The sequence below is a fragment of the Eurypyga helias genome, unplaced genomic scaffold (genome assembly GCF_000690775.1).
Source record: "Eurypyga helias isolate BGI_N326 unplaced genomic scaffold, ASM69077v1 scaffold17567, whole genome shotgun sequence".
Taxonomy (NCBI): Eukaryota; Metazoa; Chordata; class Aves; order Eurypygiformes; family Eurypygidae; genus Eurypyga; species Eurypyga helias.
Genome location: NW_010259983.1, coordinates 13,993 through 30,814, shown reverse-complemented (window position 1 = coordinate 30,814; position 16,822 = coordinate 13,993). Strand labels below are relative to the sequence as shown.

At 38.8% G+C, this 16,822-nt stretch overlaps 1 protein-coding gene across 1 annotated transcript in view; it reads left to right on the top strand.

The window, feature by feature from the left end:
- CSRNP3 (cysteine-serine-rich nuclear protein 3) overlaps positions 1–10,023 on the top strand; it is a 31,864-nt gene extending 21,841 nt beyond the window's left edge. Inside the window, exons 6-7 of the mRNA XM_010154863.1 lie at positions 505–1,536; positions 9,985–10,023. Of these exons, the coding sequence (XP_010153165.1) occupies positions 505–1,536; positions 9,985–10,023 (1,071 nt within the window). The remainder of the gene's footprint in view (positions 1–504; positions 1,537–9,984) is intronic.
- Positions 10,024–16,822: the final 6,799 nt, after the last annotated feature.

The window sequence follows — 16,822 nt, the reverse complement described above, 5'->3', positions numbered from 1 at the left end:
TTTAAAATGCACTTGATTTTCATTCCCACTTTCTGTGGTCAGGTGTCCCCTTTGGCAACTTTTTAAAGGTTTTTGTAGAGTGTTCAGTTTGTTTTGATAAGTTTTTAGTTTCCAATTATTTTTATTGGATTTAAAGAATAAATAAAGATTTATCTGGTAATCCTTTTGCCTGGATTTGAGCACAACATGATGTAAAGCTCTAGCAGATCCATAAATAGGAAAACTACCTGTTTTGTTGTTCCACTGTGTAATGTTTTCACCTATGGCCCAGAAACGTAGCTTTCCTGCCCCGCAACACCGGTGTGGGTGTGGGTCCCTTTCCGTTCCTATCAGTGCTGAATTCCGGGGCTAACCCTGACTTAATCGTTGGCTTCAACTGCTGTTATAAATACTCCCCAAGGGGAGCCCCACTTTGCTACAGCATTTGGCGAGGCTGTCTAGGTCCTGTCATATCACCAGGCGGATGCTACGCATTGTTAATCTGTATTCTTTTTTTTTTAAAAGGTGGATCGTATGTCTTTTCCATGCGGTTGCACTAAAGAAGGGTGTAGCAATACAGCAGGTAGAATTGAATTTAATCCCATCCGCGTTCGGACTCACTTTTTGCACACAATAATGAAACTTGAATTGGAGAAAAATAGAGAGCAGCAAGTTCCGGCACTGAATGGCTGCCACAGTGAGATAAGTGCCCACGCTAGTTCTGTGAGTCCAGGACCCCATCCGGTTGAATATTCAATTGCAGAAAATTTTGAGATCGAAACCGAACCTCCGGCCGCGGTTATGCACTCTCAGTCAGCCGAGGACTTGGATGGCCCAGGGGAGGAGGAGGAAGAGGAAGATGGGAGTAGCTTTTGTAGTGGAGTTACAGATTCTAGCACACAGAGCTTAGCCCCTAGTGAATCAGATGATGATGAAGAGGAAGAGGAAGATGAGGAGGAAGATGAGGAGGAAGAAAAAGCAGATGACTTTGTAGAAAGCATGGGCTCCCATGCAGATATGGTGCCTCTTCCTTCTGTCCTTTGCTACTCTGATGGAACTGCTGTGCATGAAAACCACTCTAAAACCGCCTCATACTATACTAACTCTTCAAATCTGTATTACCAAATAGAGAACCATGTTGCTGGCACTGCTAACCAGATCAGTGAGGCTTACTCAGAAAGGGATGCTGTCAAGAACGGTAGTCTTTCTCTGGTGCCTTACAACATGACTTCAGAACAGTTTGTTGACTACACACGGCAATCGGAGGAAACTTTTAGCAGCCCTCACTACCCTTCGGCAAACCCCTCGGTGATTGTTTGCTGCTCATCTTCCGAGGGCGACAGCAGTGCTCCGTGCAATGGTTTATACGCTGAGCACAGGCCAAGTCACACTCAAGTGGAATTTCACTCATACTTGAAAGGTCCCACTCCAGATGGCTTTGTGTCAGCTTTGAATGGCGACAGTCGTGTGCAAGAGCACCCTGCTGAGAATTCACTGAGCCTCCCAGAAAAGAGCAGACTGCATGAAGAGTGCATCAAATCACCAGTGGTAGAAACGGTACCTGTTTAATATTACAATTATTCTAGGACTGACTTCCTGAATTAAAATGCACTTACAGTGGATTTCCTAGAATCTTACTTTTTTAAGAGGCAGACAACACTTGGACTGCAGTCAACGTTCCAGACACATTTTGTTTTCTTAAGCTACACTGGCAGTGGTATTGCACAAAATCAGCTCATGTAAAGATTTAAATAAAATTAATCAAACTGTCTTTTGATAAAAAGAAAAAGCGTAAGTAAAACACCCACCCAGCATATTTCAAAGCAGCCTACCTATCAAAGTATGTGAAACCTGCCAAGCTATCTGAATCAAAGCTTCTGTTTTTGATTGTCGGGCCTGTGCAAGATTGTTAAAAATGATACTTTGAAATAACCGTGTTTAGAGTCCTAATTTTCAACATATCTGACAAGATGGTAAGTTTAATGTAAAGGTAACTACTGTACAAAAGTTTTAATTGTTCTGTACTGTATGTATTTTATTTATGGTAGTTTAGTACTCATGTTTTGATAAAAATGAACAGCACGTTCATTTGAGCAGAAGATCCATAGCTAGTTACAAAGAGCACGTCCACTTTTCATCTGGATTACCATGTATTCTTTTTTTTTTTTTTAAATACCATTTCTGGGAAAGTGAAATGCATTTTTAGACTACAATTTTATCTTTTACTGTTCTTGACAAACAAAAAGAGTCAGAGAGGGGGCATCTCCATCTTCTAGAAAGGTGAAAGGTAGACAATCCTGCATTAAAATTGAAATCAGTGGCATTCCAGAACTAATAGCCCCTTCCCAAAGAAAAATGATCCTGTATATAAAGGCAAAGCAGTGACTTGAGCTTGCACAGCACCTTTAGCCCCAGAAACATTCGGATACTTATGCACTTTAGTGCCATTTTGCAGTACTGTACTAACTGCGGGAACTGTGAACCGTTGTGGAGAAATGCCATAGCTCCAGCCTCTGAGGTTAATCTAAGATCTTCCAAATTCATTGTAACAAAACCTGTATGTTTTTCCCAAGCCAGTTTATGAACACGGCAGTAGGTAATTTATAAAAGCAGAGTCTTGCGGATCAAACTTTAAATGAAACATAGAAAAACATGTGGAAGTGTCTAGATCTCCTAAATAATTAGCAGTTTTATTAAATATGAGACTGGCTCTTGTGGAATTCTGAGTGCATCATCCCAAATTTACAGAGTAATTTGGTCTAATTAGGAACCAGTATTCAGTGGGGAAACACAGCTTCAGGAATCTTCTATCTGCTGAAGTTTGCAAGCAAAACAGCACATTCATTGTACGGATATCCGTTACCTTGTGCTTCATTTGTTTTTAAATGAAATGGAATTAATATGCCTGCTGCATCTCCACCTTCAATTTATTAACCAACCTTGCTTTCCTCTAGAAGAGGAGGTATAGGAACCTGCGTTTCTCTACACTGATAGATTCTGCACTGCCTCATTTTGATTTCCAAATCTCTTTTAACATTTTTGTTCCTCTAATAGTGAAATTTTATTTATTATACATCAAGTGGGTTGACGTGTAGACCTGTCTCGTTTGTCAGAATAAGGATCAGCCTTAGTTTTTATCTGTGTCAAATCTAGATGGTTAACAGTAATGCATGTAAGCACAGTGTAAATTTTAGCTCTGTAACAGTGACTCTTCTGGGTAGAAGTTCTTCGTAACATCATGTACAGAACTCCAGTAGCAAAACTGCCAGATTTAAAATAGGCTTTTGAAAAAATAAGCTGACTTAATTGTTTTTATATGAAATCTGGGCAAAGTGATTTCTCATTTTAATGCTAAATTAGCAAAATATTTTTACTCTGTGTAGTAGCTGGGAAGTTTATTTGTTTCCACAAGAAGTCCTACATGTTTTATATGAACTGCATTGAAAAGTCCTAGTTCTCTAGGGACCGGATTCCACACTTGCAACGTATTCCACCTCCTGGGACAGTGCCGTCATGTTGGCTATCTGGCTCAGCAGTTCCTTAGCCTCTGGTCCTCTTAGTCACACACCACTCTAGTCCCTTTCTCTAAAGGCTGAGTAGCCAGGTAAGCGCATGCATTCTTCAGCTCCATCTAGCAAATAGCCATCTTTATTTTTTATGAACTAACATGTTTCTCTTTAAACAGTTCTGCATCTGAGAATAAGTATAATATTACTCCGTTCAAGTTATTCTGTTGGCAAATGTAACAAGTCTCTGTGCATATAGGGATCTTGCATTAACAGCAGGCTTAAATCTGACACTCTCACTCAACACCAGCACCAAAAGCACAAAGCCCTTTTTCTTGAGCTGGGACAGTAGCTGTGTGTCAGTAGCAGCTTTTTAACCTCGGAGTGTGTTGGCTGCTGGAGGATCACTCACACTTTACCAGGCTATTTCTCTCAGGGGAAAGTTAAAGATTTTGTTTCATTATTCACCCCCTTACTGAGCAATAAGCAATTATTTTCTCGTCCCCTGTGCTTTCACATGAAAAATATCTTTAATAATATTAGCGAGCACACTAAGTGATTACCTTTTTGAAATGCATCTCAGCCAGCTTTAAAATACTGAGGTGATGGTTATTAAATACATCCATTGGCACAGGCTGCAGACCGCAGGCCTCCTTCACATCACCATCTGTGTAACCTCTGAGCACTTGGAGGTACACGGTCCAGTTTTTGGGGCACCAGGGATGAACACATCTAAACTCTCAAAAGCTTGCGGCGTAGGATAACGAGTGGTAGCTCCTAACAAACAGGTAGGGTAGAGAAGGCAGTGACTATATCAAGAACTTGCAATACTCTAGGTTTCCTTGGTTGAAGTGACTAATTCCTGGGTGTCACCAAGTAGGAAGTAAGAATAAAGATTGATGTTGGGAAAATATTCTTAACTGCGTGGTGATAATGTAGGTGGTGATACTTTTCTTTTGATCCAATCGTGTGATGAAGATTTGATCTCAGGATAGAAAATAAACAAATCTTGTTCAGTTTTTGCAACAAATTAGGAAGTCAAGTCTGTTGATAATTTGTGGAGATTTATGGTAGCTCTGCTATTAACATCAACAAGCTTTCTAACAGAGATGAATGCATGTTGAGGAAAATACCCAGAAACTTCTCTTTTCAGTATAGGCTAAAGCTGTTCTGCAAACAGTTCCATACCAGCAAAGAACAAAGGCTTTTTCTAGCTTCTAGAAGTTGACTCGAGTGAAAAAAACCCAACTAGTCACAGCCCTGACCAAAACAGAGAGGCTAACGTCACTGTGAAACCTAGAGTAGGCTGTAGAATCCAGATTCCCACCCCTTAATTAGAGCTTCAGCTGTTGTTTAGAAGAAAAAAAGTACTTCTTGTATAGGGAAAAATAAAAAATCATGGGACAGAAAATGTTTCAATGTTATTTGCTGGGCTAGCATATAATAATCTAGGATGTGTCCCATTTCCCAGGCGGTTAATTTTCACGTTAATAATCAGTCCTTTCATTTTGTATTTCTGCATGATGAAAGTATTAAGTTATTAAATGACAAAGAGCAGTATTTGCTTCCGTACCACGTATCTTTTGTGGAAACATTTACTTTACTGAGAGCTGTATCAACTTTTTTTTCCCTCAAGATATCTGGCTACTGATAATTACTCCTAAAGAGCCAGGTAATAAATTGGGAGACAGTTTATTATCACACTACCTAGAAGAATGAGTCATAACAAAAGCATTTCCCTGTTAAACCAGATTTTCACACAGATCTTCACTGGAACAGCACCTAAAACTAGATGCCTTTTTGCCTATAATATGAATTTTGCCTCTCTTGGAAAAAATGCATTGTTAAAGTTTACATATGAAGCTTTGATTGACCTTAGACATAAAACTCTGCCATAACATTTCTGGCCAAACTGCAGCAATTGTAATTGTTTCCTAAGAGCTATGAGTCATGTCCACAGGAATACTCCTTACAAAATTACAAGTTGGTCAGTAAAACTTTGTAAGATTTCCTTCCTTTAAAAAAAAATTCTTTGAAGAGCTGTATGCCATTTAGATCAGAAAGTTCCAGAATTGTAAAGTTTTAGGATTTTTCATTTACATAATTCCTGCTAGGGAATCGTAATTTGAGCTGACATTTATTTATCTTAAGGCCATTGATTACACTATGATAGTAACCACCACTTGCTATAAATACCCTCAGATCTGCTCACTGAGCCAGCTAACAAGGCACTCCTGCCTTTTGCCTGAGGAGTTCTACAGAAATCGCATGTAGTATTCATGGTGGTGTTACTCACCGGATTGCTAACTATCCAGATCCAGTTTCTAATCTCATCTGGGTGTTGTATTTCAGTAAACGTGTTAACAAACTGGTTGTGTAGCATATTCCCTGCCTCCCAGGCGAGAGGGTATCGTCACAGAACACAGCTAGTTTGCTAAAGATCATATACACTTGTACGCAAAACAGAACGTGTATTATGTGTTTTGATATCTCAGATGTTCCTGACTTTGATAGAAATGTGATATACCGGATAAGAGAGTACTGGGCTGAGACCTGGGTTCTGTTGGCTTTGCCTTTGTCCTGCTGTGTCACTTCCATTCTCTATGCTCTGGTTTGTAAGGTACGTTGAAATACTGTGATAGAAAAAAATAATTCTATAGAACAGGCAAAATACTATTTTTCCCCCTCTATTTTTCCCCCTCTTTTTTTGACATCATAACTAAATATTTTTTGTACTGCAAACTAAGTCACTTTCCCAATAGAGACCAATCCAGCTCGGAAGTGAACAGAAATTTTATCACCAAGGGACAACACAGCAATAGCCAGTTCTCCTTTCCATGGACTGAATTAACAAGCAGAAACAATACATTTCACAGTGAAAGTCAGAATAAAAGCTGTGTTGGATATACAACATTTACCTGTGGAGTGCTTAACATTTGAGCAGTAAGACTGTAGTGTGCCTGCAACACCACACCTGGCAGCAACGGGAAGTCTTACTCCCCTGCATGCTGTCATCTTTTGCCAGCTGAATTCTCGCAGCTGGAGCTCCTTGCCTAGGCTGCCCCTGTAGCAAAGCAGGTGCTCTTACCTGGAGCTACAGCAAGAGACACCCATGATACTTGTTTTAAAAGGCATTTGTTACTGAAGAAACTCCCGTGTTACAGCTCATGAGTTGTATAAACCCACGTTCATTGTGCCAGCTCTTTAATTTCCTGAAGCAGACAGGGATAGAAAAGGATGATATGGCAAATCTTAGGTGTTCAGGGATGTTACACTTTCCCACTGGGGCTGAAGAGGAATTCTATTATCTGCTTTATTATGGTTGCAGAACATTTGATGTAATACTTAGAAAAAAATAGAATTAACTCAGAGAATATATTCTATAGAATTTATTTCTAAAATATTAAATCTGATTACTATTTTTTTAAAATGGTAGAAAGCTACTATTATTTTCAAAACAAGAGTCTAGTTCATTAACATGTTCCTTGGTATGAGAAATCAACATTTGCCTTTTCAGTGTTTCCAAATTTTTTAAAATATTCCTTCATTTTGCTGTTCTCTGTGCTCGCTGTCTATGTGCAAATTATTAATTGTCCATTTCTCCAAGACATGTGGAATCCAAAGCACGAACATTGAGAAGTGACAAACAAGTGCGATTTGGTTGTAAAGATGTCTGAGTGAACACATGCTTGAGTTCTTCATAAGTGCTTCCTCTTCACTGTTTCTTCCCACTCCTAAATCAGAGGCAGCTTTTAATTTTACTGCTAATAAATGTGCCAGAGGATTGTTTTCACATAAGGAGGAAAGTTACAACATCCTTGAGAACTTTCTGCTACCCTAATGGCTGGATACCACGAGTCTTACTTTTTTTTGTAAGAACATCCAATTCATGAAGCATCTCTTTTGCACTCAGCTTTTTCTTTTTGTTTCCTTCCTCCCTTCATCTTAGTGTCTGGGACAGGTCTGTTGTACAGTAAGGGTTTTCCCTGCAAGTCGAGCGTGAGGGAAACTAGAGTGTCCTCTGTGCTATCTATCCTTTATTTTGCTAAAAGAGGTGGTTTTACTTTTCACTTACTGTTAGCATGTACATGGATCGGAACTGTGGGGAAAAATAGTCCCCCACTGGCTGTGAATATGAGAGTCACAGGGAGCAATCCCAGTGCTGTAGACCCCCTTCCATACACATGAACAAGCAGGAAGAAAACCTACCCCACAGGCTGCAGAGATGTCATAGGGGATCCTCATTATCTCCTGAGCGCGTAGACCCGGGGCAAGTGTCATTCGTGATACTGCACAGCCCAGTACAGGATGGAAATCCAAGATTAGGGAAAGCAGAAAACTGTCACCTAGGGGAACAAAAATTTTCCTTCAATCTACTGTTATGATATTTTTAGGTTTTTTCTAATATAACTAATAAATAATAAATTTAAACCACCCTTTTACAAAACAGAAGGCACTTAGATCTTAAAAAGGAAAAGTTAAAATGTGTATTGCTCTACTGCTGTATAGCCCTTACAGTTAGGAGGATACCTGCCACCCAGAAGGGTCCCACTGACTGGAGAACCGTATTCGTGATGCTCTGTGTTGCTACTTCTCAGCTCAGATGACGACAATCCTTCATCCAATGCTGGGGGGGTAGAGGAAAAAAAAAAGGTCAGAAGGCAAAGTTCATCTTTTAGTCAACTATTTTAATTTGGATCTTAGCAATGACACTTATTGAATGTCAGATAGAACCAAGTCAAAAGAAGTTTACCTCACGTGTATTTTCTTCTCTGAGAAGAGAAGAACAAGCCATGAAGACTGGATTAGCTTTTCTTGATGGACAGGAAAAATGGTGGAAGATATAAATGAACACCACTGTTCTAATAGAAGGATCAAGACAGTCCTTTGTCTTGAGGCATGGGTGGATACACCCTGGGGTGAGTGAAGGGGAGGACTAAAAGAGCAATTTGGAGGAAAGTAAGGATGAAGGCAAGAGGTAGATTGCTGAGGATATTTTTTTCTTGTAATGGCCAAAAGAAATTACTACGTATGTAAAAAAATGAAGGAAGAAAGGAAATAAAGATGTCTCCAGAGCAAGGATGGAAGTATATGCCTGTTTACTACAAGCTTGGCCGTGTTAGATCATAACATTAATTTTGTTGTTTAATATATTTTAAAACAAACATGAACTCAGTGAAAAGAGGAAATGTCATTTTTCTATAGCAGTTGTACACAGGCTGACATTAAAAGCATGGGGTAGAAAACTACAACACCCTAGAAGCATCGCTACCCTGTCTTTTCTTTGCCTATGCCAACTGCAAGTCACATTCAATACAATTTTGACTAACTCTGCTCCCAGGCACATGTTCTAACACAACCTGTTTCTCAGATCACAAGAGACACGAAAAGTGACGCAGAAATGGGTGTCCTTTTAATTGGCATTTTAGCTCAGGATTTTCAAATGAGTCTTAGTGCGTTCTGGCAGCTAATTCTTCTAGGTTAGCCCACCTTAAACTTTTTAAAGATGCTCTAAAGAATGAAATGCTGGGTTGGATTATGGGGGAAGGTCAACCTTGTTGTGGTACAGGGGGATCCCAGCCATCCGTTTGTGAGTGTGATACACAGATTGAGCAGGAGTTTTCAGCTTCTCGAAGACTGCATCACTGTGTGCACTGGCAGCTGGCTCTCCTAAAACAAAACCAGAAGCAAGCATGCTGTTTTTTCAAACCATTTTGCACAAATACCACCACTTCAGTTCTCACATACAGTGCCCACATAAACAATGCGGAACAACTGGGCCCTTCTTTTAACTGACTGATTGTAGGCACTTCTATGGAAATACGTCTGAAGTGTAGTTTGTGAAACATGTTAAAAAGTGTGTGATGTAAAATAAGCGCTAGACATTTAACAGTGCAAAAATAGTCAAAAATCTGTAGATTACAAATCCATTCCTAAGAGCCTCAGCCTGTAATATTGTCTTGGTAAAGTTGGTCTTTTAAGTTAAATTGCATTTTGGTGTAATAATCTTTTACAAATAAACTTAATACAAATGTACTGGTTAATACCTGTTAACATAAAACACGGCAACTGGTTATTTTGATTTGTTTCCATCTACTGCTCATAAATAGCAGTTTTGTAAAAAACCAAACAAAACCAACACTTACTTTATTTTTCATGTTTGAAGTGTTTTGTTTTAACAAATACAAACTACGTAACATTTACACCGTCTAGTCCAGCCCTGTCTTTTAGGAGGTTCATCTCTCTCAGTGTGTGTATATATATATTTCCCCTTAAGAACATAAAATCGCTTCTGACATTTTTGTTGGGAAGTGGTAAATAATACACCACGGCATGGATTCAAAAGCAATTAAGTCTTTCAGACATGTAATACATTCAAATGAGACTGGTAAAATTGTGGTGTAATTGCAGCCATTTGTTTCAAATTTGTACATTACTTCTGACTTTTACTAATTTTTGACAAAAATGTATGTTAAGTATTTAACATTTTCCATTACAGATGATCTTGCATACTAAAATTATGGAGATCTCACAGTAAAGCAAGATATTTAATTGGACTGCTGCTTTTAAACTGTTCGAAGAAGCGAAGGGAAAGAAAGTTCATCTTAAAATCTGTGCATGGACATAATTCTGAGCTTCATGAACTACACGTTTCCTTTATTTCCTTTCTTTTCTTTTCTTTTCTTTTCCTCAAACAAGTTGTAACATCAAAGATGCCAAAGGGTAATATAAGCTACAATAATATTCAACAGAACTTAAACCTAGACCTTATGTTGTAATAATTTATTCAAATTAACTGTATTCTTCTGTATTTATATTTTCAGTATTTATTATGAATGATATGGAATTTGATGTATTTATTGTGGCTTATTATTGCAGTGTATATATTACAAAAATGAGCATTTTAAAGTCAACATTAGGGTTTTTGTTAATTAGTGGCACTTGTATCGGCTGTATTTTTATTATATATTGTACAATATATATTGTCCATTTGTTTGCAATGAAGTAAACCAGGTTTCTACGTTAACGTCACGGCTGCCAGTGCATTGTGCATCTTATTTCTGCTGTGCAGACACTAGGACCATCCTCTCTCATCAAACAGAATTGGTACTGCACCTCCTCCCCAGACCTGCAGAGCCCCCAAAGATGCTCTGTGGAGTTTCAAGCATTTCTCCTGTTCCACATAGTCTGATAGGATAAGGAGAAACAGTTTCACTTCGGGTTCATTCTTTTTTTGGTTGTGGAGAGGTTTGGTTTTTTTGAAGTGTGTTTTTAAATTTAATCAGCATACACATATTGAAGAAATTAACAGAAGTGCCTTGGTAGGTGTATCCATTTGCCCATTAATGATACTACCGCTTATGTTTTCTTTGCCCAATGGAATAACTACATCATCCATCTGCTCCTATTATGGTGAAATTAACAGTTTTGGTTGTTAGAATGGGTTTTAACAGCTGTTGGAAAAAAAAGAAATTGTGACAGCTCTCTGTGGTGGACGATTTGCAGTCATTTTGTACAACGGAGCATTTCAGTGGCTACAATGGCACATAAAGCATCCTGTTAAATTTCAGGAAAACCATTAATTTTTAAAACAAACTGCTGATCAACACTGCTTCATTATGAAAATAATTAACAATTAAGGTCTCTGCCATCTTTTTATTCTTATATTTATAGAATCTGACCTGTACATTTGTAAAAGGTAAGTTGTCTTTAAGTGGGTATTAATGCAAACTACGTATGGCTAACGTATTTATATTTACAAAAACATATCTTCTAGAGAACAACCTCTGAGCTTTAAAAAAAAGTCACAGGATTTGAGGTGGGAGTTGTTTTTCATCTGTTGGGAGTTTCACAAAATGGAACAGATGAACACTGGCTTTCAATCAGACTGCTTTTTGCACTGCCATGGTTAATAGCTGCTGCTCCAGGGCTTGCTCGGCCATGCTGACACAAAAAAAGTTGTAAACCAGCTTTTGACACTGGTGTTCTAACTCAAGACACCAGGATGCCAGTTCAGAAGTAAGACAACACTAAGATTCAGTTGTAAGTTGATCTATTAATAGTACCCACATAATTCTGTACTCACACGTGTAAATTGGCAATTGCTCCAGAGCGTGAAGAAACAAAATCCTCAGGGGTGGTGATCTGGCGCAGTCCCACTGCAGTTAATGGTGCCGTAACGGTGGTAGGAGCTGCTCAGAGCCACAGGCCCTGAGGTCCCGGGAAGTTTAGGACATGCTTTACCCTGCTGGGAGTATGGCAGAGCTGTCCTTGCCTGAAACCAAGCACTTGCGGTTACTCTCCTGGATGCGTAACAGACATGGTGAGATGGAGGTTAACACTGCTGCTAGCTTTTCTGGTACAATTCAGACAGCTTGAGACCTCATTCCCAAGCAAGGATCTGAAATGCACACTGGAGCTGCACATTACCTTTTTAGCGACACCTCTTTGCTCCCTTTGATGGCAAAGGCACAGGCTGCTCCCCATCCCACTTGGCCTCTGCATGGCTCCATTCTTGCCCAAACCCCATCTTTCTTGCTCCACGGTGCTGCCAACAATTAGGCATTGCTCATGGAAGAGCTAAAGCAGAAACAACCCAGCTTTTAGGTACAACCAGCAACCCACAGAAACCAATTTTTGTTCCACAGCCAGTAAAAGCTTGGCAAGTCTACACATTACCCACAGGTCTTGAATAAGTCAGTAGGTGGCTTTCTGCCTTTGTCTCTGCTTTCCAACATTATGTTCCTGTCCTTCAGGCTCCAGCAGTCTTTCCTTCCATCGGAACGGCAGAAGGCGGTTTTTTTTTTTTCTTTTTTTTGGAGGTCTGAATGTGCCAGAGAATTAATTTCTCTTCCTTATACATGAGATAGCACCCTAGGCATCACCTACCTTTCTTCTGTCCTCTGACTTCCACCCTTCTGCTTTTGAGCCAAGAAAAAAGAAAAGAAGGGAAGTGAGGCCAGTGCCCCAAGCTCCAACTTTAGGAACTGTTTGCTTCCACTTACCCTATGTCTTCCACCTGAGCCTCTTTCCTGCAAAAATTCTGTTCTCTTTGCTGTTATCCTTTCAGTCACCCAATCCTTTATACTACTGCAGGCATTCCCTTCTTATAACAGACACTTCCATATGTATTTCTCCCTCAAAAAGCCAAGCATCAGATTTTCCTACCTGGAAGTTCAACATCTCCTAACTTGATCCACAATATTTAAGACACTACTGGTAAGACAGGATTTAGCTTTGGCTGTATTTACAGCATAATATTAGGCACAAAATTATAACTTAGCACATAAGTACTCCATTCTGTAGGGTTGAAAAAAATACAGTAACCATGATTGATTAAGAAGCTGTGAAAATGTTTAGTCTTATCTTGAGACAATAGCTAGAGTTGGTCAAGTATGACGAGAGAGAAAGAATAATGGTTTGCTGAAACCCAAGCATTTTTACAGAATATTCTCTGAAATCAGTGCAGTTTAACTGAAACATCAGTAGATAGAACCAGTGTCACCATGAATGCTAATGAGGAGCTAAGATTTTTGAGATCTGCAGAGCAATCCCATTAACTAACTAGGGACCAAGGTCTTGGTACCTTTCACCACTTCAGTGGGTGATCTTAAAGCATCCAGACCCCCTACAATGCAAAAATCAGGACAAGGAAAATAAAATATTTTCCTAAAGTGGGCATTTCCAGCAGAAATTTTATGAAAGACCTTCGGAAAAACAATGAGAAAAAGTCATGAGAAAGTAAGTTCCAACGAGCCAAAAAAACTCAGTCTCACATATGTGTTAACCCATGGCTGTTGAATCCCCCACTCCCTCTGCCTGTCTTACCTTCCACAGGCTTCTATTTTTACAAAACCAAAAAGAAATGCACTTAAGCGTTTGAAATCATGCTACTGCCCGTGTCCAGTAGCATCAACATTCTGGCTGACTTCCTAAACAGAGCTAAGGAGAAAACAGATACTGAGAATGTTCTGGTAATGAGTTGATAAATGATGTTCCATATCTGCTAATGCCCACCTGAGCAGTCTGTAACAGAAACACGTTGCATGAAGAAGTTACTACTAAGGGTTATTAAAAACTGTAATGCATTTGCTGTATAACATGAACTAGGAACTAAAAGAACTCAAGTCCTTTTAAACAGTTACGCTAAATACCTTGTCTCCTAGAAGAGGTTCCTTGAACACTCGGTTTCCTGGGGATTAAGACGGTACAGCTGCTGTCTGTGTAATCTCCCATCCTCTAGTCATGTTTGTCGAACAATTTTCTCATTGACCTGCATCCTATTTTCAACTCCTCCAGTTTGACAAGAGCATTTGTTGCCCTGCCAATATTGGTTTAATCTGCAAAAGTAGTAAGAACACTTTGTATTCCAGTACTGATTTATGGAAATATTTATCAGGGGGCACAGGCAGATTTTGGTGCAACACCATTTGATACGCCTTCCAGTTTCACAGTGATATTAATAACCCTTCCCACTACAGACTTTTCAACAATATATGCCCACACTGTAGGAAGTTATTTTAAGTCATACAGCTTGAACTTCAGAGGATATTCTAACAGGTGTCACCAAAAGCTTTACGGAAGCAGAGACATGACTCAAAGGCATGATTATCAACCCAGAAAAAGAAATTAGTTTAAGTTAATGCTTCTGACAAATTCTTGCTGGTCCGTGCTTATACGTTTGTTGTTTATTAGATAACTCAGAACTACTGAAATTATTTCATCTTGCTTTTCTTCACAAGCTGAGCTCATTCATCAGATACTGTTAAATTAACCAGAGATAGGCTACCCACATCAGAAATAAAAAAACCCCACGTCATCATCCACCCAGCCACTCAACTCTCTACGTAAACAAGCATTTATCTGTAATGATATTCTTTACATATCAGGACAAAAGGACAAATTTAATAGTAGTGTATTTTGTCCTATTCAATCTTTAATACTCACCCTTCAAACTTATTCTTAGCTTTATATTTGATCATGCAGCCAAATATTTGTCTTCAATTTAAAAATTTGAATTTTCTTCCCTTTTAGCAGCCATGACTTGGTGCTTAATCGCCCTTTGCTTACAAGTGCAGAACTTAAGGGAAATAATAAGCATTTCCTAAAACACTAAGTGTTACCAGCTGCATCTGAGTAGGCCTGATCTTCTTGCTCAACTTTCCACTGTTATGTGCACCTTTGTTGAGATTCAGATCCTTAGAGTTCATTAAGCTGGCTGCTATTACACCTCCTACTTTCTTCCTTTGAATGGATGTTCAACACAAGTATTTTGACAAGCTGCAAAGTCCAAGTACCTTTTTAGCTTTGATTTTTCCCATCCCTACTTAATAACAACATTGGCACTTATAGACAACAGCCTTTTTCTTGTCTTCATTCTGCTGCTTCCTTCCCTTCCTAGAAGTTTCATATTTTAATTTCGTTGCCATTTTCCTCCCATATCAGAACACGTGAAAATTGAAGGGGCTTTTTAAAACTCCATAGTTTGCATAAACCAATTAAGTCATCTCCAAATCAGAATATAAAAATTTATTATGAAATAGAGTTTACCTTATTAAAGTGCAATTTTATACGACCTTAAACGCTTTAAGGGTGGGATGGTCATTAATCTCACATTCATACCCTGAAGTAGACACTTTCAAGTAAGCATACATCTCTGTTCCTAAAGAGGGTATTTCTTGCACAGAAGAGTTACCTTCATTAAAGAAAGCCTGAAATAATGACAGCCAGAAAATGGGCGTGATTGGTAATTACAATGGAAGACTAACTGGAACATGTTTAACGACTGCACATCCAGTAAAATAACCAAAGAAAAAGCCAACCGTATCCTGGGCTGCATCCAGAGCAGTGTGGCCAGCAGGTTGACAGAGGGGATTCTCCCCCTCTACTCCACTCTGCTAAGACCCCACCTGGAGTGTGGCATCCAGCTCTGGAGCCCTCAGCACAGGAAAGACATGGATCTGTGGCAGCAAGTCCAGAGGAGGCCACGAAGATGCTCAGAGGGCTGAAGCACCTCTGCTATGATGAAAGGCTGAGAGAGTTGGAATTATTCAGCCAGGGGAAGAGGAGGTTCTGGGGACACCTTATAGCAGCCTTTCAATACTTAAAGGAGACTTTTAAGAAAGATGGGGGCAGACTTTTTAGCAGGGCCTGTTGCATTAGGACAATGAGTATTTGTTTTAAATTAAAAGAGGGTAGATTTAGACTAGATATAAGGAAGAAATATTTATGAGGGTGGTAAAACACCAGAGTAGTTTGCCCAGAGAAGGTGGTAGGTGGCCCATCCCTGGAAACATTCAAGATCAGGTTGGACAGGGCTCTGAGCAACCTGATCTAGTGGAAGGTGTCCCTGTTCATTGCAGGGGGGGTTGGACAAGATGACCTTTAACCATTCCTTCCAACCCAAACGATTTAGATTCTATGATATATATACTTTTAAATACCTAATCAAAAAGAAGGCTATTTATGAAGGCATACTTCTGCAAGATCTATTGAAGTATAGCTGTGGATGCTTACAAGAACACAGTATTTCATTAAAATTGTTAGCAGAATAGTTAGGAAAGTCATAGACTGTTAAAACCAAGGTCAGTCCCTTTGTAAAAAGGGAATAAGCAACAACAATTAAAAAAAAAAAATCAACATGTGTTTGCACAAGAAATTATGTACATACCATATTAGAAACCTGTTAGGGAGACATTGCAAAAATCACTAAAAGGTAGGGAAAAAAAAGTGGGTTTAGTACCTAACTAGTGTAACTTAAAAGCAATCATGAAAAAAATGCTGAAAAAAATGTGTTAATGTTAAGCAGCTTGGAAATCTATTACACTGTGACTTTGTCATAAATTTTGAAGTTCAAAAAATATAAGAAAACATATTAAAAGTTTTGGCTAAATAAAAGATTAATATCAGAATAAGCAGATTTTCCACTAAAATAAACACTCATACATATTTCAGTGAGAGGTATTTGTTTTCTTCTACAAAAGAATTGACTTGTTCAATGGTGAGCACAGTGTGGTAGCCTATTTGGCTTTAACCTGAAGATCAAATAATTTTTTTAAGTGAGAGAACTTAAAAAAACACTGAGACAGGTTCACTGAGTAAAGAAAATGATTAAAAAATAAATGAAATCAATCAATTGAGCATAAAAATATACATATAAAGCATGTTAGGGTTTAGACAGTATACAATAATTTCTCGTAACTCTACAGAGAAAACTGGTCGTCTTCAGAAGTACTCACAACATCTGGAAAAACAATAGACATACGGTTTATGTCTATGTCACCTATTAGTTGAAGGAGGACTATGGGACCCATGAATCAGTGGTCGAGATGTAAAGA